At 42.5% G+C, this 22,926-nt stretch overlaps 5 protein-coding genes across 14 annotated transcripts in view; 2 read left to right on the forward strand and 3 right to left on the reverse strand.

The window, feature by feature from the left end:
• Positions 1 to 21: 21 nt before the first annotated feature.
• PCNP (PEST proteolytic signal containing nuclear protein) lies at positions 22 to 9,543 on the reverse strand. 2 transcript variants are annotated; one of them, XM_030475955.1, is made up of 5 exons: positions 9,440 to 9,543; positions 5,383 to 5,603; positions 3,906 to 3,980; positions 3,340 to 3,395; positions 22 to 2,366 (listed from the first exon to the last, which is right to left on the reverse strand). In XM_030475955.1, the coding sequence occupies exons 1-5, from the start codon at positions 9,492 to 9,494 to the stop codon at positions 2,237 to 2,239; spliced, it is 537 nt and encodes a 178-aa protein (XP_030331815.1). In that variant the 5' UTR covers positions 9,495 to 9,543; the 3' UTR covers positions 22 to 2,236. The 2 variants fall into 2 exon arrangements, with proteins under 2 accessions (XP_030331815.1, XP_030331816.1); XM_030475956.1 differs by lacking the exon at positions 9,440 to 9,543 and adding an exon at positions 5,627 to 6,171 and having other exon boundaries at positions 5,383 to 5,551.
• A 10-nt stretch (positions 9,544 to 9,553) lies between these two features.
• On the forward strand, positions 9,554 to 15,811 carry TXNL4B (thioredoxin like 4B). Of its 4 annotated transcripts, none has more exons than XM_030475960.1 (4): positions 9,554 to 9,726; positions 14,332 to 14,497; positions 14,852 to 15,003; positions 15,443 to 15,811. In XM_030475960.1, exons 2-4 carry the CDS (start codon positions 14,366 to 14,368, stop codon positions 15,606 to 15,608), a joined length of 450 nt encoding a protein of 149 aa, XP_030331820.1. In that variant the 5' UTR covers positions 9,554 to 9,726; positions 14,332 to 14,365; the 3' UTR covers positions 15,609 to 15,811. The 4 variants fall into 4 exon arrangements, with proteins under 4 accessions (XP_030331820.1, XP_030331819.1, XP_030331821.1 ...); XM_030475959.1 differs by lacking the exon at positions 9,554 to 9,726 and adding an exon at positions 12,559 to 13,598; XM_030475961.2 differs by lacking the exon at positions 9,554 to 9,726 and adding an exon at positions 13,893 to 13,982.
• TRMT10C (tRNA methyltransferase 10C, mitochondrial RNase P subunit) lies at positions 10,361 to 14,109 on the reverse strand. Of its 2 annotated transcripts, none has more exons than XM_030475954.1 (2): positions 13,823 to 14,109; positions 10,361 to 12,615 (listed from the first exon to the last, which is right to left on the reverse strand). In XM_030475954.1, the coding sequence occupies exon 2, from the start codon at positions 12,582 to 12,584 to the stop codon at positions 11,337 to 11,339; it is 1,248 nt and encodes a 415-aa protein (XP_030331814.1). In that variant the 5' UTR covers positions 12,585 to 12,615; positions 13,823 to 14,109; the 3' UTR covers positions 10,361 to 11,336. The 2 variants fall into 2 exon arrangements, with proteins under 2 accessions (XP_030331814.1, XP_030331813.1); XM_030475953.2 differs by having other exon boundaries at positions 13,731 to 13,825.
• A 1,333-nt stretch (positions 15,812 to 17,144) lies between the features above and the next one.
• On the reverse strand, positions 17,145 to 20,625 carry LOC115603841 (putative protein FAM172B). Its single transcript, XM_030476241.1, has 2 exons — positions 20,599 to 20,625; positions 17,145 to 18,228 (listed from the first exon to the last, which is right to left on the reverse strand). The coding sequence occupies exons 1-2, from the start codon at positions 20,623 to 20,625 to the stop codon at positions 17,179 to 17,181; spliced, it is 1,077 nt and encodes a 358-aa protein (XP_030332101.1). The 3' UTR covers positions 17,145 to 17,178.
• Positions 20,626 to 21,295: 670 nt separating this feature from the next.
• SENP7 (SUMO specific peptidase 7) overlaps positions 21,296 to 22,926 on the forward strand; it is a 46,365-nt gene continuing 44,734 nt past the window's right edge. For 2 of the 5 annotated variants that reach the window (XM_030475946.1, XM_032919753.1), the window contains exons 1-2: positions 21,355 to 21,459; positions 22,593 to 22,639. Coding sequence is in view for 4 of the 5 variants with exons in the window: in XM_032919753.1 (XP_032775644.1) it covers positions 22,632 to 22,639 (8 nt within the window). In the remaining variant the exon portion in view is untranslated. Of the gene's footprint in view, positions 21,460 to 22,592; positions 22,640 to 22,926 lie in introns of all 5 variants that reach the window. The other 3 variants (XM_030475944.1, XM_030475945.1, XM_030475943.1) reach the window with 3 other exon arrangements.

Genomic DNA, 22,926 nt, shown 5'->3' on the forward strand with positions numbered 1-22,926 from the left:
AGAAGCTGCTGCAGTCTCTCAGGTGGTCTAGGATTATTTATTGACCATGGCAGTAAGCAAGATAAACATAACTTTTGCTCTCTCACTTGCATGGAAGGCAGTTCCTAGCGTGTCTGCTGTTCTGTCTAGCAACTTCATCAAGGATTTTGAAGTACCAGGAAATTATGTTAACAGGAACGTCTACTTCAGCCAAAGATGTGGAAGACTGTGGCAGTAGGTTAACTAAGAAAGAACAGGTCTCAGTCCTCCTCTTACTCTTACTCAAAGTTCCATTTTGCTTTTTCCTAATACAAGTGACCAAGACAGCATCAAGTAACTACTAAGGAGCAAGATAAAATAGTTATTCACTGTGAATTACCACTATCTTAAAGGGATTTATTTCGACAAACATAACCACAGGTGATGAAAAGAAGTGAAAAGTAAATGCTTCATTTTGCCTTGCCTAGTTCCAGTAATGCCCAAATCAGTTTTGGAAGTCCTGAAAGTCAGTTTTGAGAGCGTGTTTTGGTTTTGTTTTAAATAAACCAAAGATTTCTGCTATGGGGGGGGGGGGGGGAAAAGTATACATTTTTATGTTACGTTTATAACAAGGCTTTAAAAGAAAATAGTTACAGGTATTCAACTGCATCAGACTTCAAAAGAAAAAAGATTACATGTACAATACAAAAATACAAAAAAAAAAAATTTTTTTTAGAACTTACAAACTCAAAAGTCTAAGTGGTCAGAGCTTTCCTAAAATAATAATAATAATAGTAGTAGTAAAAAAATACACTTCAAGGTGCACTTTCCCTTCTGCACTCACAGGTTCAACTTTAGCATGATGAAAGTTTTTAGAGGGAAGATGAAAGCAATAAACATATTGAATTCCATGACCAGTTCCAGGCTGGAATTAATTTAGTAGTTGACACTATCAGGTATTTGAGTTAAAAAAGAACCTTATGCTTGTTTGGAGAGAAGGTGGTGTTATTGCTGTTGATAACTTTCTGTTTAACTACTTCTGCTTGTAAAATGTTTTAAAAATATACAATCTAAATTAGACTGAAATTTAGACAGTTGTTACTAGGTTTGAAATCCTACAGCGCCATTCTGCAGTATGACAGCTAGGAAATTAAACTGAGCAAACTGATGTCATCCTTGACAACTGCTGCAAAAGGCAGGTGGGTAGGAAAAGGTTGAGTTTCAGTTCTGAAGTTGACTCGTTAGAAGCATTAGGACTGCATATACAGTAATCTTCTCTAACCTGATAGCATCCACTGTGGTCACCAGCATCAAGGCATTTTCTTTCAAATGGCAAGACAGGGAAAGTGCATCTTTTCATTTTTTCATACTTAAGCAGTGAGTTACCAATTTTTGGTGTGGCTTTTATTCCTTCTAGGCATAGTAAAGAAAAATATTTCAACCAAATGTGAAGCTTAATGTACATTAGCTTGTCTTTTTGGTGGTGGCTTTTGTGTACCACAAGGAAATGCTAACAAGCACTAGTCAAGGCTAACGATTTAAGAGGAGCACACTGAAAATACTGATTTACCTTTGTAGTGAATATTCTTTACAGACTGTATCTAATATACAGACAAGGCCCATTTCCTGAGGATGAAACAGGCCACAGAAGGTTACACATCCTACATGAAGTCTTAAAATTAGAGCTAAGTTACCAGAGCCACTCAGAGCAATGTAATTCCTAGTTTGCAGAGACATAACAAAAGGTGACTGCAGGGAGGAAAAAATCCAGGTTCTTACTACTTCCTGCATAAGTTTATATTCAAATTAATAGTCCAGTAACACTTCTAGCACAAGACAATGCTGACTCTTTAGAAGTATTGCAAAGAGTCAACTGCTTCTCCTGTTATGAAGAGGGAGCCAGAAGTGAGAATGCTAGAGCATTCAATGTTAACCTGATTAAAGAGACAGTGACCTTTTTCATCCACCTTAACTACTCACTGACCAAAACCAGAAAAATAAAATAAAATAAAATCTTAAAAAGGTACCACTCCAGTTTCTTTATTATCTGTAACCTTTTGAAACTAATCTCATGGAACTACAAAATTAGCAAATGCCTTGAAATCTGTATACAAAACATAAATTACCTCTAATTTCAAACTTATTTATTAGTGTACCACTCAAACTCTTAAAAAAGTGGCTCCAAAGATAGTCTTATACCATTCTTAAAAAAGGAAACTGTTCCTTTAACGTTACACCCTCCCCTCCCCCCAAACACCCAACTCTCAATCCACATCATTTAGTTATTTTCTTGGTCATGGACATTTCCAAGATGAGATTTTATATTTCGTTCCCATAGCTTCTGGTTGTCAGAAAACCCATGCTTTCCTTTGTTGAAAGAATTTGGTCCTGCTGAGGTTGGTGTATCCCTGTGCAAAGTAAAACAGGATCAGTTGAAAAAGTCAACTCAACTATAGTAGTTTGCGCATATGACACTGAAACCACCAATTTCAAGTCCCACCTGCCACCAGAAACTACCGCGCATTTCTTTCCCTTACATCAGGAGTCCTCACTATTAGCACCTGTAACTCAGCCACAAAACTGATCTCTATGTAGCACATCAAGACAGAGCAATGAGACGGGGCAGCAGAGGAGGTGGGAGTGGCAGTAACTGCTGCCTGTTGTGAAGAATTTGTTGCAAGCACTACAAAACTGAGGATCCAAATTTGCTACCAGAGAATAAAAATCTCACTAAACAGCACTGAGCCTCCAGGGGACTGACTTTAAAAGCAGTCTGTCATGATAAACACCTCTAAAATATATATGCTCAAAATTCATCCCTAACTTAAGTGAAGCCTCCTCTGAAAACGTCCCTGTTTATTTTAGGATTGGCCTTATACCGTCTCAAATTTGTGGCAAGCACAAGAATTATATAAATTTGTGTTAAAAGCAAACAAGTTATTCTTTATCTCTCTGAAAGAGATGATTCTCATCTTCCCCTTGCACAGGAGTTTAAAAATCTGACCAGACTATCCTTCTTCAAGGCAATATATAAAAAGGACAACTAGAAAGAGATGAAGTTTAGCAGCAAGCAGGAACTCCCACCCATTACCTTTCCAAGAAGAACAAGAGCTTCTATTTAATATAGAATCAATCTCCTCCTCAAAAAGAAGGCAAATAGGATTTAAAGTGCAAATGTAAATGTGCTACTTTTCCGCTTTCACCTACAGCGGAAACATTTGAAAATAACTGTATTAAGATGTTCTTGTTTCTAGAGAAAAACTTTTTGATCTTACTCTACCTTCCTACATTTCTAAGCCATCTGCAAGATCTGACCTGTGCTGCAGGAGGTATTTTCACGCACTCACCCTTCTGCAAAACCACAGTTAAAAGCTGACCTACCTTCCAATATTCTTCATGCGCATCTTAGCTTCCGGAGGCATTTCTTCTGGTTCACTCTACAGAGAGAAGGGAGGTTAGAGTGTGGCTGGGCACTATCTTTTGAACATTTCGAATGCCTGACAAGATAAAATACGTACCACAGCCCTACAGGAAAGCACAGTGACTTAGGACAAAACAGAGGTTTGACAAGGTGACATAAAGAAATACAAGTTCCTTTGTTCACCTCTGTATAAGAAGGATCAGTAACATGACAATAAAATATTAAGCTAAACAGAAAAACGTAACATTTCTTCACCTCCCTTTTATTAAGCCCAGAGAAAGCAATCATTAATTCAAATTATGTGGCCATCTAATTTTCAGGGAAAAGTTATCAGCACTGTAATGATTTCTTGAGCCAATACAGAGCTACAAAGTTGTACATTCTTAAACAGAAACACAGGAGATGTTTCTGGGTTGAAAATCCCTGACATGCATGTAAAGAACCTTAAATGACCCACTCTCTCTGACTAACTCTAACCCACACCAATGGTACTTCAGGTTGTGTTGATCGCTGGTTTATTACTCACATCTTCATCTTCATTGAAAGCTGCTGCTACGGAAAGGGTTTTTGGAGCAAGGGTTGGAACAGGCTCTTTAGGCTTCTGAAAAAGACCAAGTGCAAAAGTGAAGTAAGTCTACTAACTCAAAAAAGCTACCCTTGGTATTTTAAATATTTTGGTAAAATTAAGTCAACATCTTCACTGAAATAGGCAATGGGGGGGAGGGGGGAAGTGGTTTTGTTTCTATTGAGCAGATAACAGTTTCTCTCCAATGAAAAAGGAAAACAGCTGCTATTTGTGAGAGACACTCTGAACAGCAAGCCGAGCCCTCTCATATTACAATTCCCCATAAGCAAGTCTTAATTTTCTAGCACACTGCAGGGGTATGCAGCCACTGGGGCATGACATGAGCAATTAAATCAGAACCTGAATAAGTTGTGGTATTCAAAATTTCACCATGCCACTGTTTCCATTATTCTTTTGGAGTATTCTTATCCATCAATGCCAGGAAGATGAATATATTTATTTTCTTGTCTTTTAACAAGATAACAGCTTTCCTGCTTAAAACAATTCAATGCCAGTGGCTCAGAGAAGGCAGCTTTGTCTATTTTTCCAAAATCTGAGCTGACCTGTTTGCACTTAGACCCCTGAATGTGCCAGCCCACAGCTACCTCCTATCTCAAAGTAACAGAACATTCTCTTCATTTTCTGCAGATCTCTCAAATTGGCATTGCAGGTGCAAGCCTTTCGTAATCACAGTTTGAATTTCATCCAGACAAGTATCTATAACATATCCATCACAGTGCTATGTGGGAAGTGTAAATTAACTGTACTTAACAGAGAGGCAGCATCTGACTTGTCCTTGCCCAAGCTAGCAGAGGACTACTTTGGTAGTAAAGACACGCATCAGATTCACACCTGAACAAGTGCAGGGATATCTAATACTGGACAATAAAGAGGAACAGAATTCTTTAAAACCTGCATAACAAAGCCTCATCTCTTGCATATAGCATAAATGAATCACACTGACCTTGCAGAAAACAGGCAAAGTCATGAAACATAAACTCTACCTGCCCATGCTAAGTAAGATCTTTAGCGTGGAAGATGACCTACTAAACCACCTAGGAAAGTACTAGCTTTCCTGTAGCTTTAAGCAGCTTATGCAATGAAGCTCCCAGCACTCATTTCTAAGTAGCCTGAACAGTTTAACAAGTCTGTTCGTTTCCCCCAGGAAATTATTCCAGACTTATCAAATCTCATTACAAGATTATTCTGTACGTTCAAAGATCTACAGTTCATTTCAATCAAGTCTTACACTTCCTGAGACAACTGACCTGGTATTAATCACCTTGAAGTACTTACACATGCATGACCAGCTGGCCCTGCAACATTATCCAAGTTACCCTCGTGTAATTCAAGGTTTTCCTTCTGCAAGGAAGCATCCCCAAAGTATTTCCCCCTTTGCCTCAGTTTCCCTAAAATTAAAAGCCCTCAAACAACTTACATTTGCTCCTAGTTTGATGGATATTGCAGATGCCTTCTTTGTTGTCTGACTGCCTATGGAAAATCCAAACTTGGACATTTTGGCAGGAGCAGGCTTTGTGGTAAAGTCTTCAGCTTCTTCATTAGCTGCCCGTTTCTCTGCGCTGCGACTCGAACTTTCTCCTCCATTACTGGAAGAAACAGTCTTAGTTTTCACAGGTTTTTCTGCCTCTTCTTCAGGTCCTGGTGAAGTCGAAACAACTTACCAAGATGAGCTATTTTTACTGAGCAGATTGATGGGAGCAGCAACCTCAAAAAGCATTATACTTTGGGTGCAATAGGTAAGGTGTTTTTAGTGACAGCAGTTTCCACCAATGTACATCTAGTGGACAGCAAAACACAAAGAAGAGAAGAAACTGCAAGCACTCCACTACTTGTAAAGAACTTCTTGTGTATGAGCCAGGAAAACAATCTTGAAGCACCATCTCTTTATTTAGTATGGAAGTCAAAGTTCATGTAGTAAATTAAATGTAGATGACTACATCTTTTTAGGGTTTAAGTTGCCATAGATAAGCTTTCATAATTGGAATCCCAATTCCAAATCTAGAGTAGATAATCTAAGTTACAATTAATTCTACCAAATTTCTACAAAAACAGGTCCATGCCAGTCTCTAGGCTTGTCTGGCACAACTCTAAAATCATGGAAGTGACTACAGTGAGGCCGGCTGTCTCAATCATGTTTCAAGTCACTGCTTGTCCGCATCTCATCTGTAATAAATCTGCCAAGCTCTGCTTGAGGAAGGAATCAGCACTAGAAAAACATATATATATATTTCATCTTTTCTGGTTTTGTATAAAGTCATGGAAAACATAGCAGCTGAAAAATGATCCACAGAGAAAAAAAACTCACTCAAATCACATTTTCATTCCTATACACTTGGCTTCAGCTACACCAAGAGACAAAGGTGTCCTTGGTAAACCCATTCTGAGCATAGTAAATGCTTCAGCGAGAATACATTTCTCTGCTACTGCAATAAGCAAATCTTTGCAGTAGCAGAAGGGGGGAAAATGCAGTGAGGAATGGACAGAGAAGTGCGCACACTATCAGTTTAAGAAAAACTGGAGCTAGCACCAGTTCCTCATTGTATCAAGTGGAGAACGGGACCCTTCATGCACAGCAAATTCAGACCATCAGGGAAGAAAGCTCTTTGTGCTGCTCTCTAACAGCAAAAAGCTATTTAGTAAGATAGAGCAGTAGGAGAGAAGCTAGTCTGAACTCAGGGTCAACAAGATTTTAGCTCTGAGAAAAAAAAAGGAAGCAAACGACAAAAGGAGAAAGAAAAACTTGGGACACCATCTATATATATTTTTCTACTATTTCCAAATCATAAGCAGCAGAATATAACCTTTCTACCCCACTCTACCAGCTAGCAAGGTAAGAAGTGATTTGAAACAAAAACCGATTTATTAGTCACCTTTGGAAACACAGCAGATCACCAAAAAAAAAAAAACCAAAAACAACAAGCCGCAAAACCAAAACACAAAAACACTAACCTGCAATCAATTTCACTATTAAAAAAGGGTACTAATCTGCACCACTAGAAATTTTACACAGAAAATATAGACATAAAAGTGACAAACAAAGGAGGAAAGAGAAAAAAGCAAAATTTACACAAGTGACCTTGGGTACTGGTTGTTATCTTAGCAGTTTCCCAAACAGCAGTCTGCAAAGCTATGAGAAGCTCTTTACAGCTAGTCCATCAAATCACATTAAAAGAATATTCAACTGCAAGTCCAGCCTACAGCTCTAGAGACTATAAGGTGATTCAATGGCAGATAGATGATTCACTGGCCTTAGAAGCATTGGGATCGTGGGCCCAAAATTCGTCTTTTTCGTAAGATACAAAATCTACAGCAGCCCAAATCTCAGGGCACACTGTACCAGTGCAGATCCCTATGCTAATGCTAGTTTGAAGCTAATTAAACTATAGCTTACTTCAATTGCAAATTCCAGAATATTGCTAAGCACAAGATGAAGCCTAATACAATCTACCCACACCTGTTTTCTTACCAAAATAATAAATAGCTTTTCTTTCAAAACCATCTCCTATCTCCACTGCATTCTGAATGTTACTTCTATCAGGCTCCACTTAGGACAAACTGTAGACTGATGAGAGAAATACTCTTACTTGCTGAAGGAGCTATAAAGGGCATAGGACAATTGGCGTAGGTGGGGAAAGAGCCATTGTGCTGTTCTATTTCTGCAGGGAACAGAACTCACATGTATATTACCCATTAAACAGGTCTCTCCCATCTCCCATGCCAATGCATATGTATTTTTCAAGACATTAAGGCTTCTTTATTATTTCCTAGAGATGTCAAGGAGGTGATACTTGACCTATGGAAAGCACCAGTACTATTTCAAAAACTAGTCTGATTAGTGCTCTTTTCATGGATCATGGCAATAAGAAGCTGTCCTACTTCACAGATGAGCTTCTCTCATGAGCTTCAATAAACTATGAAAGGGGACAACTTTCACTGTCTAGGTGGTTTAAGTGGCAAAGGCTGACAGTGCCCCATGGAGTGTGACTATTCGTGGCAGCAGGAACAAACCAGCCACAACTAAGTTAACTTTAACATAAACCCTACTGATCTTGGCAAAAGCTAAAGACTCTAAACTGCTTTCCAAAATCATCAGGGAGTAACTATCCTTCCTTAGATCCAATGTACCAGAATTCATTAAGATCACGTTCCAGCACACTAAACAGCAGATAAAGCGGTATGGATAACTGACATACTGATACTGTCCAGTTGCTGTAGTACTAATAAAAAAAAAAAAAAAAAGAAAAACAAAAAAGAACACACACACAAAAAAAAACCCCGCTAAAACCAACAGAGAACCAAAAGGGAAGAAACTACCAAAATTTAAGTATTACTGCTTATGTTTTAGGGATTATCAGAAATAACATTCATTGTTGAGCCTATCCTAATTGATTTACAAGCTTGATTTAAATTTTCAACAGATCAAATGCTCTCTCTGCCTACAGATATACTTAAAAACCCAAAACAAACAAAACCCACAGGAGGCCATGAGGATGATAAGGGAGCTGAAAGACCTCCCATACAAATACAGGCTGAGAAAGTTGGTTCTGTTCAGCCTGGAGAAGAGAAGGCTGAGTGGAGACTTCAGAGCAGCCTTCCAGTATCTGAAGGGGGACCTATAAGGATGTCAGAGTGGGACTCTTCATCAGGGACTGTAGTAATAGGATAAGGGGTAATTGGTTTAAACTGAAACAGGGGAAGTTTAGGTTAGATATAAGGAAGAAGTTCTTTACTGTGAGGGTGGTGAGGCACTGGAACAAGTTACCCTGATCTTAAGGTCCTTTCCGACGTTAAACATTCTATGATTTTAAAATAAAACAATGGGAAGAAGAAAAAAAAAAAAAAAAAGGATGCTTAATCTTTTCAATTAAGATTTTAAGTCAGGGGAAGAAAGAAGGAAAGAAATATTATTAAAAATTCCAGAACTGATACTAAGTCTTACAGAAGATGACAGGAATGTGCAGTCATAATATAAATATTATTAAAACCAAACAGAAAACTTGCACATTGCTGCCAAGCAAAAAACCACAGGATGTTTAAAACGACACAGATAAGGAATATTCACTGTACCCGTTTTTAAAAGGTACCACAGCTGCTAAAAGCTGGTCCTTAAGGCATTGTCTTCATCCTTGCCAGCAGAAATAACCAAATTTCTCTCAATACACGGCATAAGTACTCCGTGTACCTTTTATTTTTGGGAAGGGGAAAGAGAGAAATAAGGCAAGGAGAAACTCTCCGCTTTTCTAAAAAGCTCCTGCAGGGCTGAGGCGAATCCTCAGGCCTGAGGGACAGCAGGCCCAAACCTCGGCCTCTCCCCCAGCGCAGCCCCCTCAGGCCGGGCCACCCCCTCTACCCGCAACGGCCCGGCCCAGGCCTGCCCTGCCGGGGGCAACACACCTGGATCCCCCACCCCCGGGACACAGGCCCGGGCCCCCGCCCACCCCGCAGCTACGCGGCGAGAGGCACTACATGTTCACCTCCTGCGGGCTGCGGCCGCTTCGCCTTCTCCCCCTCAGCTCTGCCGTCCGCCATTTTCCCCCGCCTCCGCCTCCCGCGCCGCGCATGCGCACTCGCACCGCCGCGGCAATCCCACTGCCTCCGGCCCTCCGCCGACCATCGAGACCGGCCCTGCCCTCTACGGCGCAGCGGGAATGACGCCGCCGGAAGCTGCGCTCTCCCCGCCAGGAGGGAAAGCGGGATCGTTGCGGGGCGGCGCCGCTGCGTCGTACGGCTCTCGCCGCGGCCGCCTTCGACACTGAGTTGAGTGAGTATTTAACTGTGGATAGAGACTTTATACATGGACACGGCCATAGGGGCTCTCAAGATAAGGCAGGCATGCAACAAGAGGACCAGGTGTCTTCTCTTAAACCGGTACAGGCCTTCCTCCTCTTGATAAGGCCTGAAAAACAGCGGGAGCTCAAGTGAGCGGTGGTGGTGTTTTCTTCCTCCCCAGAGCACTGACCTGTTCGCAGATCAGGAGAGGCTGTTGTTATGGAGAAACAGCAGGTAACAGAAAGCACGCTCCAGCAGTGCACGCCTCCATGTTGACTCTTCTTCCCGTGAGGAAAAGAGAGGCCGGTCCTTGCACCCAGGGCTCTGCAGGGAGTGGGAAGGCCGCCCTCGGCAGCATCTGAAGCACTACCCCGGGGTGAAGCTTTGCATACCATGTACAGCTGAAAGGAAGTGGGTCTTTCTCCAAGTCAGGGGCTCTCTGCCCAGAGAGCCCTGAGCTTAGCAGGCAGTGATGGGCAGCACTGGGGTAGCACATCCTCTGCCTTCTGCTCCCTCCTCACAACGGTGTGTAGCAAGAGGTGAGACAGGGAGTGGATCACCACCAACCCCTGCTATATTTGATGTCTACTCTTCAAAATTGCTCTCCCAGTTCTTGGGTTTTCAGGACAAACCCCACCACCTGCTATCATTAACTTTATGCATCAGGGTAGTCAACTAGACTAATACTAAAAACATTTAAGCACCCATTAAAAAAAGCCCTCCTTATTCTACAGACAGCACAAAGAACTGTATTGAACAGCATGCCCATTGTAGCTCTGCATCCTGAATGCAGATCTTCAGAGAGACACCCATCAACACATTTTTTACTGTGAGGAATACTAGAAGGCTCTCTGCTCCTCTATGTATTTACTAGTAAGACTGTTTATCATCTCATAAGTTCAGCACTTTGGGAAATCTATATTACATGGACTGAAAACAGGCACTCAGGGATAAAAGTCTCACACAAAAGTACATAAGATTTTTTTTTTATTTGGGCAGAGTCAAGATATTTGACTTATTCCTCCTCAACAGGGACTCGATTCGTGCCAGACAGAACCCCCAGAAACAAGCTGTGCAACTCCTCAAACTCATACTAGGTTTCAATAATTTGTTTTTAGTTCAGCTGTCAAAAGTCAATTCATCTGCACACCAAAAGAGGCTTCAGGAAGTAATGGAGAAAAATGTGTCTTCACTAACCTTTCAGAATAAGCCTGTGGGTAGCCTTCACCCACTCCAAACCGAGAGCACCCAGGCATTCTCTGAAGAACCACCTTCCAATTTACCTACGGTCACCCTTGTCCCAGCACGGTCCAACTGAATAGACTGATATTCTTTGTACAGAGCAATTTTTTAGAACCGATCATGTAATTTCTTTTACAGAATTTCAAACACATGTGAGTACATTTAAACAGCTGGAATACCAAGGTAATTAAAAAAAAAAAAAAAAAGCCTAACAACAGTCCTTTCAAACTTAACCAAAGGTATGTTTAGAGATAAAGAGCTGAATACAGTTTCAGAAGTCCTGAGAAACCAGAGCATTCAAGGGCAGTTTGCCCATTAAAAAAAAAAACCAAACCAAAAATCATTCTCTTCCCCATCATTCTACTTCTGCGTTTGCTTCTTCGAGTAATTCTTTGCAAATTGCTTTCGTACTTCCTCCTGCCTCTTTCCAAGTTTAAGAGCGTTGATCAGGCTTACAGTTTTTCTCAGTTCATGTACAGGCTTGTTTACAAAGCCGCAGTATTTCCTTTTCGGAACAAATTCGAGAGCCTTCTGCCAGTCTCCAGTGTCTTTCAAGGTTAATAAAATCTGCATCATTTGATCCAGTGTGAGATTTTTGGCACCAGTATTCCAGAGCAAGTACTTCTCCAACGGAAGGGCCGCAGTCTCCAGCCCCAATCGCTTTGCCCGTGCTAGAGAGACCCCTGTTTTTATGCTCCTGTCAACCATTGACCCCACAATATAGATTTTATTGTGATCAAATGTCTTCATTACTTTGGGAGAATCAGCAGTCAGATAGATAAGCTTATCCTTTGGAAAGACTTCCGTGTAGCACTGGTCTGTCACAGTGATAAGAAGTTTGCCCCACGCCTCCCTATAATGCTTGATAAATTCCTTATGATAGAGGCTTTCATCTTTGAAGTTACAGAAGTGGATGTGGAACGGATCAATAGATCTTCGATTGCTGCTTTCACTAAGTACTATCTGTCTCACTGTATTTGCCACTTCTCGGACAGACATATCTTTTTCAAAGGACATGTCAAATACTAGTGGCTGGCCAAAGATCATCGACTGTGCAGCCCTCCAATTGTGTACTTTGTCCATACAGTTGGCCCACAAACATATGAATGAATTCTTTTTGGTCACATCAGTTTCTGAAGCTTGCTCTTGTGCTTCCAGCCTCCTTTCCTTTTTCTCTTCCATCTTTCTTTTGTCGTTTTTCTTGTGAAGTTCTTTGAGATGCAAATATTTTAAATATTTCTTTTGGGCTGACTTGGAAGTACATTCCATAAAGGTTTTCAATTGTTCTTCACTGATATTTTCTGGAACTGATTTGCCAGCTAGTCTCCACATCTCCAACATCTCACGTGCAGCAGCCAAAGTGGAAGTTTCTTTACGCTCAGAGACCGTCTCATTGACTACTTCTTGCAACCCGGATTTCATTACCTTCTTCCACGCGTCTAAATCTAGTTTTTCTGAGGGACTGCATGAATTGTCCTGCTTCAGGCAAAGTGATAAACTCAGAGTTCTACTGAGTGGAAACAAATCCTTTTTCATCCCATGTTGTGCAGCAAACGGGAGGACAGAACTTCTTACAATTTTTTTCAGAAGCATATTGGCAGACTGCATACTTAGACATGTGCTGTGTTAAAATGCTTATCTGCAAAACACCAGTAAGAGGGGAAAAATCTTATCAGAAATCATAAGAAAACCCACCACGCACAGATCTTCATCCTTAGTAAGACTGACAGACAACAACTTACTTCTTGGAGAATACCAGAAATTCCTACTTCCACTATTACTTTTCTACCATTTTCTAAATAAAAACAGCATATGTGGCACTGCTGCAAATAAACATAGTCAGCTCTGCTGCTTGTAACAGCAGCACTTACTGCAATTCAAAATGTGGTCAAACAACCTTTACGAGATCTGAGATCTATTTAAATTATCTGTATCATCTGGCAAATAAACCCCTTTGCAACCAAAATGCTGCATAGAGACCAAAAATATTTTTATACAGGTCAGAGGTGCCGGCCTAATTTACCTAAACTATGAAAATGGACAAGATGTTTCATCTTGTAACATTTTCTGGAACAACCCTGTCTCACAGAAGATCTCGTTTTAGCTTCTACCATTGTACTTTGGAAAAGCTCTATTTGCAAACTTGAGTGCTAAGGTTTTTCGTCTTCTATGCATTTCCCCAGTGCAGGTCACTGAAACTACCAACGCTGTAGTTTTGCTAAGCCAACGCTACTGCCACTGAAGGCACTCGTATGGCCTGTGAGACCCTTGTTCCTGGTTCCCTCAGCAGTGCCGGCATTCACACAGCCACACTATGAGGCAAATCAGAGACCTGATCTTAGGGACAGCTAAGCAGAAGGTGGAGAATAAACAACCGTAACAACTTGTAAACCAGCCCACAGCTGAACCGAACCGCGACAGGTTCGACACCTCCGAGCACCGCGCTACGCCCCATAGCCCTCCCCGGCGCGCCTCGCTCCCCATGCTGCGCTCGCAGGCCTGACCCGCGCCCGCCGGGGAGAGCCGGGCTGGGCAGCACGGCACGGCAGGGAAGCGAAGGGGCGCTCCCAAGGTCACCGGCGGGGCGCACGACGGGGTACCTCAAGCACCCCAGGCTCGCGGGTAAGTCTCTCGCCCTTAATCCCCGGTGGCGAGAAACACGGGGCGGGAGAGGCCTCTCCCTCCAGCGGCTGCGCCCGCACCTGCCCGACCTGTGGCCGCGCGCTAGGCGCCTGGCGTCCGTCTCGTCCTTACTGGGAAGAGAAGGGAAGGGAAGGAAGGGGCGATCGAACGCGCCTAACGGCGGTCGTACAGCAGCATAGACCGCTCCGCCATGTCGGGCTCACCTCAGGGGTAGTAGCCTACGCGTGCGCGGGGAAGGCCCGGTCCTCCGCGCATTCTCTCCCGGGCGCGGCACTGCGCTTGTTGGCTGCCCCCGGCGTCCCGCGGCTGCACGCCAAGGTTCCGGTGCGCTCTCCTCCTCCCCACAGCGCGGGGCCCCGCGGAGTACGGTGATCCCGCGGGCAGGGCCGGGCTGGGGGGAAGGACTGCACCGAGGCCCCGCGGGGAGCCTTCGGGCCCTGGTGCGGTGCGGGGGTAAGGGCTTGGGCCCGCCGCCATGCTGGGCTGGGGCTGGGGCTGGGGCTGGGGCTGAGGCTGAGGCTGGGGCTGAGGCTGGGGCTGAGGCTGGGGCTGAGGCTGAGGCTGAGGCTGAGGCGAACGCCTGAGCCCGAGGAGTTGTCAGCCAGGTGTGGGGGTCAAGAATTTCTCTCTCTTCTTAAAATAGAGAAGTTTCACTTATTTTTTACGCAGTCGGGTTTTTTGTTTGTTTGTTTTCGATTTTTTTTCCTTTCAGGGAGGGTTTTCGGTGGAAGCCGTGGCCTGTCGGGATGAGTTTTCTGCTGCCTAAACTGACCTGTAAGAGGGAAGTGGATCAGGCAATAAAAAGCGTGGCTGAGAAGGTTCTGGTTCTCCGGTTTGGAAGAGATAACGATGCCGTCTGTCTACAGCTCGATGATATTGTAAGAGGATTTTTTCTTTTTTCTTTTTTTTTTAACAAACTTTACTAGTTCGTTAAAACTCTACTGTTGAATACAAGTGACTGTCATATGTTGCTTTTGGCTAATATGGTGTCTCATGAAAATTTTCATAAAAATTAATATGAAATAATACTATATTCGTAAAACTATTTGAAAATTAAGAAAATGTCGATGTTATTGTAGCAGGTGTACAAAGTGCTTGAAGTAGGTAAGGCTTGATATTCTAGCCCTGCTTAAGCTGGTAAGACGTAAGAGAAATAGGCTCTGTAAAGCTTGCCACCCTTTTTCCTCTTGTGTCTCAGTCCATTTGTCATCAAATTTCCTCACTCTTTTCAGCTTGCAAAGACGGCTCATGACCTAAGTAAAATGGCAGTGATTTACCTGGTGGATGTTAACAAGGTTCCAGTGTACACCCAGTATTTTGACATCAGTTATATTCCATCTACTGTATTTTTCTTCAATGGACAACACATGAAGGTTGATTATGGGTATGTGATCCTGCCACGCATTATCTATTATATCTTTCAGAATTATTAGTCTTTCTCTATATTACCATGTCAGGGGAAGGTAACGTTTGAAAACTGTAATGCTGTTATACCAGCATCTGCATTGAGAACTCCATAGGAAGTCAGAAGGATGTATTTTCGAATTTGCTCTCATGCCTTAAGTAGGTGCCAGCTGTGAAACATGCCTGACTCTGTGAAAAATAGCATGGTTAAAGTCTTGGTTATGACACTGCACCTTTTTGGACTTTGGAGGTGACAGTGTACTCCTGATTTGGCTGTGCCATTACCAGTGCTATTCATTCTTTCCGAGTGACCAGATCAGAACCCCTAATGCCACCATGCATCTTTTCTTGTTGTTAGGTGTTTTTGCTTTGAACACTTTAGCATTACAGTTCTACCTTTATCTTATGCTTACATTTAGGTCTCCAGATCATACCAAATTTGTAGGAAGCTTCAAAACAAAGCAAGACTTTATAGATCTGATTGAAGTGATTTACCGTGGTGCAATGCGTGGAAAGCTCATTGTGAGAAGTCCCATTGATCCCAATAACATTCCTAAATATGACCTTCTCTACCAAGGAATTTAATGGGTTAACCTGAGATAAAGAATTATGGAAATGGTTGATGTTCTAGAACCCATTTTTTCTTCAAGCCTGCTTAGCCACCTCTGATACTGTGGGACAGTTTGAGCATTTACGTTGAAGGATCATATTGGTCTCGTTCTGAAGACAGACGTTCTGTCACCTCATACTTCTCTTGTGAATAAAGCTACATGTTCATGCTTAGAACTTGCACAAGTGACTATTCTTTGAGTTGCATGCTGACTAGCACCTACAAAACAGGTTGTATGCGTCCTCAATGATGGCATCTGCAGTACAACTTTAAGTGAACTAAGCCACCATATAGTCTATTAATTATCTAGTTAGTACGTTTTCAATCAGATATGGTAGCAGTAAACCTATCTTTATTAAAAAGCTATGCTTGCTCTCAAGAGCATTCAACTGACTGCCTTTTCAATGGAGTTTTACACTTTTACCCATTACTGGACAATGGGACAGAAGCTTTTTCAAACAAGATTAGAGGTGACTGAAATCTGAAATGGATATAAACACAAAAGAGAAGTTGACACGACACGCTCTTTTCTCTGATACCCAGTGTTACTGTTGAACATTTTGGGTTTTTTGGCTGAGAACAGTTTGGTTCTCAGCCAGACTCTTTGGTTGGGCTTTTTGGCTTGGTGTAGGACAAGGTTTTATCATCAGAGCTCTTTTGCAGCCACTGAGTACTTCTAGTTCCCACAGGATTAAACTGGAAATACAGAATAGCCATTTTGTTTGCATTCACTTTAAAGGTTATTTGACCTTCTGTTTGTATAAATTGCAGACCTTGAGTATGGACACTTAAAAACTGTCTCTTATTTCCCACGTCTGTCTAAAATTAAACGGCTGAGGGAAAACAGCAATGTCCTTCTTTTGCATCAGCTTGGTAATAGCAGGTTGCTAGTGTTGTATTCCTATAGCAGCTCATGCCCAGTAATCTCACTGGTTTAGTTGGCTTTAAAATGGAAATTCCTTTAGCTCACTGTATCATACTTGGGGCATACCATCTCTAACCGGAAGGAAGGTGGTAGTATGTAGTTCCATGAAGTTTTGTTCAACTTAACAGTAAATGTTTCAAGGAGGAAGGTGGATGTTCAGGCTCTTGAAAGATTTTAAATACTCTATGGTATATAGTGAGGAGGAAATAGATCCTTTACAGGCTTTTGGTATTCCAGATCTGTCCTTTTAATGAAAGCTATGCACTTATGTGAGTGTTTTCCTGATAGTCTAGTCTGATTATACGACATAACTGCAGAATGTTTATTTTTCTAAATGATACAGATGAGAGTTGCTATACCTTAACATCTTTATTTTGTGCAACTTAAATTTCACAGCTAACTGAAGGGTTGTGGCTTACAGCTTTCAACAATGAACTTCTTTCCTAATAGTTAACTTGGATTTGTGCATTTCTCAAAACCAAACAAACTAGCTTCAAACTTAGAACTGTAAGTTGCTCCACACTGAGATGAGGGTCCTTAGATGACTGAAGAGTGCAGGGGCAGTTATGAAAGGAAGAGGCCACTATCAAGAACAAATCAGTATACCTTTATTTATTGCCTCACTTCTTACTTGTTCTGCTTCTGGTTGCAACAGGTGATTGCCTAGAGGCTGTTGCGGTCTTGGCTTTCAGTGTGCTCTTCAGGTACTTGAACATGGAATGTAAGCAGCAGGAGGGGGCTAAACCATACTTTTCCGTCCCAGCAGAGACAGTAGGGCAATTCAATTTCATTACAGAACCCACAGCTTTATCTAGAGGCTTACTGTTTGACACCCATTCACGGCAGTATTTCTGTATCCATTCTTGTATTTGTGGATCACTTCTAGTCTGGTGAGGCACGTTGTGCGTGGAGTCAATGAATGCCACAGAGAACACTTTATTCATTACCTCCCCTTTTCGCTGCACCAGCAGGTCAACAAACACCAAGCCACCATAGCCATGGGCAATGAAGGCCACGTTCTTGGCTGCACTTTTTGAAATGAAGTGATCCCATACGTACGTGGTATGCTCCTCAGGGCTGCTGCTGCCCCTCTTGGGGACCCACCAGGTAGACTGTGTAGAAGTCAGTGCCTCTTGACTGGTAGAAAAGCTTAACCTCTCCTTTTCAGTCTTCAAATCAACAAAGTTGTCATTGGGATTCAGTACAACAACCCCCCCATGGTTTTGAAGGGCCATTTTGATGAATGGTATTTGTGTTCCATGCCCCAGGCCCTCACTGATAATTATCCTTTGCCCCCACTGTCCGGCACGGAACACTCCATGGTCTTGAAGAAGGACAATTAGGCTAGAGGAACTTGCTAGTGCATTCTCACTCATGAAAAAGAAACTTCTCGGTTCATCCTCTGTAGCATCAGTAGGAATATAAACTTTCTGCAGCATGCAGACTCTTTCCAGGAGCTCATAAACATATTGGGTAATCAAATGTCCCAAAACTTGATAGCGTTTATGATTCTGCTCATGTGCATTCTTGTAATAATTGAAAACAAAGGACTCATTTGTATCCAGATGCCTCAGTTCCCCTCTTATGTTGAAGTCGTACTTCAGTTCCTCTTGGTACTCTGAACCCTCTATTAGGTTCCTCAAGCTTAGTTCGTGCTGTATTTGTAACCACTACAAATTAAGAAGACTATGTCAATATGGTGATAGACTTCCGTATGACACCTACATAAAGAAAACCTATTGTATAAGAATTCAGATTAAAAAGTGGTTACAAACAAAATACTCGTTGATACAGGCTATCTCTTGGTAGGCTGTAGTAAACCAGCTGCTTGTAAAGCCTCTCATGGATTTCAGTTACTAAATTCCAACAGCAGTACATTAATAATAATCTCTTCAGGTACTTGTTCGTCCTTGCAAGCACTTGCCACATGGAAGTTGTGGAATGGATGGCAGAATAAGCTAGCCATGGTGATCCAGGAACAGGAGAAAATAAAGTCCATGCAGCAAACTTTCATGAGATTAGACTGAGGTCTCTAGTTTCAGCTGAGATAATTTTTCAGCTTGCATGACTGATGAACTGATAAGAATTATACACGGAAGTGGTTTCTGTGCAACTCAAAAGTTAAGCTTATAACTTTCTATTTTCCGAATAACTCTTCATTGTACTACTGACTGTCACTGGCTGTAGAATGGTAAACATGGGGTAAACTTTGGTGTCGCTAGAATCCTGCTTCTCTAGGATTTTTTCCTAACAGCAAATATTTGCAAGCATCAAATTCCCATAATTATAACTATTTTAAAAATTAATTTATCATCTTAGCACAGGTTTGGGGTTTTTATTTGGTTGTTTGGTTGGGGTTTTTTTTGTCAATGGTTTATATGAAGTTATATTTGGCAAAGACATTGGTACAAGCTACTATATACCTTTTAATTTTTCTTACTGAACTAACAGAGCTTTTTAGAACACAGTAAATGACAGTAAACTCACTATGCCATCTGGTAAATCTGGTTACTAGGACAGAAAGCGATCTGAAAATTTTCATGTAAGCAACTTGAGTTAGAAGCCAGCTCCTACATGGGATGCAGGTTTCCTTGGGTAAGCTGCTTAGCATATTGAAAATTATTTCTTACACTTCAAAAATAAAAAAATGTTTTGAACAGAGCAATACCACACACATTTTCCTTTTAAGCAATCTCCATTTGGGCAGAGATACTGTCATCTCTTCAGGGTCATTCCTGTCTTTTGATTAATAGAGAGTAGGCTAGAAAATGGTACCTTCTTTTTTATCTCATAAAATAAGTACATATAGAAAAGGGAAAAAATCAGATTGTGTGATAGCTAAACCATTTACTGTCTTGTCAGTTTCTTGGAATGGAAACAGCACAAGGAAGTTACAAGTGCATGTGTTCATCTATGATTTTTCATTCTGTGGGAAGGCATGAAAGACACAAAGGAAATGGGAGAGAGAGAGGGAGTCTGTTTATTTGCTATACCACTGAAATACAGGCAATTCACGCAAAAGAGATCATATTTAGTAGGGAGGAAGCTACCCATATTCATGTTGTTTTCCCCATGCAATGAAGTGGGAGAGAAGTGGACATGGTTTAACAAAAGATATCTGTGGATAAAGGTGAAGCATGGAGGAAGCGTTCCATAACAAGTAGGAATAGATAAATGCAGTTTCCCCATGGAATGGTGTGCTGTCCAGCACTTCCTGGAGCCCTTTTCCCTCCTCGCCCCTAAAAGGTTGGAGGCTGTAGTTTCCTAACATACTATGAACAGGAAGTTACTATGCTCTTACTTTAGCTACTAACAACAACATTGCTTTTTCACTTCTAAAACAAAACAAGGATACATGATTACAAATTAAACCCTGTGTATGTAATATTGAACATCTACTTGAACTACTTTACAAAGCATTGTGAAAGGTTTCTGAGGATTTCAGGAGGCAGAAACAAACAAACAAGACAGTCTTACATCAGGCATGACTTCCCTTTCTAAAATTGCCTTCAGGGTGGGAACTTAAAAGTTTTGCAGCAATTTATAGTAGCTTATCACTTAAGAATTCACTTGAACAGCACCTTGGACTTAGAACCTAAACATACTTTTTAGTCTGGAGGACTGATTTTATTGAAATAATGCCATTTACAGAATTGAAAAGCAGCAGTTATAGATTGCTCTAGATATAGCTGCATAATGCATTTACTTTTTGGGGTTTTTTATAGATCTGCATTCTAAGTCAGTGTTGACTGCTGCTTGTCCTTCACTGTCTACATATAAATGCAATATTCAAGGGTATTTATTCTGGCAGTCTTTACAATTGCTATTTTGATTTTTAAAAAATTACTGGGAGTGTGGGGGAAAAACCCCTTTTCCCTTCCTCCCACTTTTCTGTTTGGTGTGTAAAATACTTTAGCTGTAAATTCAGCTAGTGTTTGTTACAGCAGTTGACATATTCTAAACACTACTGCAGTACAAGTAACATTCTTTATAAGATTTTCCATCTAAAACCACTTTATTCTAGTGAAGCCCAACATTACCGTATGCTCTCCTGTAAAATTGGTCATCATCATAGATGGAAATCTTTTTCACCCTGGGGTTGTAGACAGTTCTGCGTGAAAGAAAATAAAGCCATTTTAGTTCAGGTCTTGTTACGGTATATACTTTATTATGGGTATATTTATAAAATGTATCAGTTGCTGATCGTTAAGGCCATCTTAAAGCCTTTCAGACAGTTCCAAGTTACAAGGTAACATCTTGTCCTTTACACCTGACCATAAGTTAGAGCTAAACCTCTTGAGTGTGAAACTGAAAAGTTGTCAAAAAGAGTCTTACACAGCTTCCCATTGGTTGATACTAAAGGCAAAACAGAAGGAAAGCTCAGAAAGTTACACGCAAAACTTACAATTCTGAAACTGCCCTGAAAACAAGCAAACCAACCCAAAAAACAAAACCCCACAAAACCCAACAGACAGGTCTTGGTCTCCGCTTGGCTGTGGGAAGACTCCCATAGTGTAACACTATCGCTTGCTCCACATAGTTTACACTTTTCTCCCTCAGAAGCTTAACATCGGACTAAACTCAAAGTAGTTAAAAACTGAAGGGGCGCGGGGAGGCAAGGCGAGCCCCCCGCCATGAGGGGAAGACGGGCCGGAGGGGTCGGGGAGCGAGAGCCCGCAGGACAGGGCCGAGCGGCGGAGTTCATGAAGGGGAGCGCGGCCAGCGCCTCAGGGCGGGCCCGAGTGAGAGGGGACGGTTACCGCCGTTACGGGGCGGAGCGGCGGGCGGGCGGCTCTACCGAACCGGGCGGAGGTGGTGCCCAGCCCGGAAGTACCCAGGGAAGCTGCGCAAGCGGCGGCGGGGCCTGCATAAACAAGACCGGCAGCGGTGCAGCTGTGTTGGTGAGTGTTATGGGTGGTGGTCGCTCTCTAGGTGCTCAGGTGGGGATAAGGCTGAACTAAAGCTGGCTGGCAGTGTCCTGGTGGGTCCTACGCCGACACTCTCTGCGCTGGCTGGGGCCGGGCCGTCAGTGCCGAGCCGTCAGTGCCGGACGGGGTTTCTATGGCGGAGTAGCGAAGCCGGCAGGCGAGGGTGGGTGAGGGGCGGCATACAAGGGAGGGAAGGCGGAGCGGCGGTATTGCTGCTGCTTTGTGAGGAGGCTGAGGCGGGAGCATGAAAAAGCGGAGTTGCTGACCCTCGGTACTTGGCCGCTTGTCAGTGAGCAGCCTGTTCCCTTCCTAGCAGGAAGAGCTGGTGGCTGGGGCAGGAGGAAGCTGGGGAAGCAGAAGGAAAGCTGAGGAAGCGAGGGTGCCGGGCAGCCCCCCTCTGCCCCGCCGCTCTGCTCGGCGGCCGCAACCAGCGCGGCAGGGCGGTCTCCTGCGTTGACAGGCCGGGTGGTGCCACTCCTGGATGGGGCCTCTGCTTCCCCCCAGGGCTGTCAGGGGGCCGCCGCTTATCAGTTTCTCCTCTCTGCAGGTGTCCGAATAGGCAGTACTTTGTTTTTTCTTTAACAGGCTGTAGATGTTGCTGTTCCTAGCACCCGGGGCTGGGGCTGAGAGTTGAAAAACCGCCGAGCTAAATGAAACTACATGAACTTGCCCAGTCACTTGTCTCTCTTGTATTGTGGCTGACTTTTTATCAAGGCTCGCAGTGACAGGACAAGGGGCAATGGTTTTAAACTGTTTGACATAAGGAAGAAATTTTTTACGATGAGAGTGGCAAGGTACTGGCACAGGGCGCCCAGAGAAGCTGTGGCTGTCTCATCCCTGGCAGTGTTCAAGGCCGGGTTGGATGGGGCTTTGAGCAATCTGCTCAAAGTGAAAAGTGTCCGTACCCGTGACAGGGGGTTGGACTAGATGACTTTTAAGGTCCGTTCCAACCCAAACCATTCTGTGAATGAATTTTCTTTGTGCTAGCTTGCTCAAAAATTAATCTCATGTTCTTGCTTAGTACCTGCTACTGTGGTCCTGCTTCCTTCTGAATAAATAAATCAAAAATTGCTAAGCTTATTTTTTTTAATTTTTTTTTTTTTCAGTAGACAAAACTATGGAAGGAAAAACATCATCCTCAAGTCATGCCAGTGTAAGTGTCCTACAATTTGCAGCAATTTTCTTTGAGGCTGTTGGTGTCTTAGGATGTTCTGATGTATTTGCACAATCAAATTCATTCTCCAGTGGTCCAGCTTTTGCTTTGTTGGAGCACTCTTTCCAGAGAAATGCTTTTTGCTGGTAGCAGTCAGTAGTAATGTTTACTGTTGAATGTGTGTTAATACACGACAAGCTTAACATTTTGTTGCACATAAATGGTGTGGTTTTGAGGACATTTTAAGACCTAAACTAACATCTAAAATTTTAAAAGTAGAGCAGCTG

This window comes from Strigops habroptila, chromosome 2 (genome assembly GCF_004027225.2).
Source record: "Strigops habroptila isolate Jane chromosome 2, bStrHab1.2.pri, whole genome shotgun sequence".
NCBI classification, from domain to species: Eukaryota; Metazoa; Chordata; class Aves; order Psittaciformes; family Psittacidae; genus Strigops; species Strigops habroptila.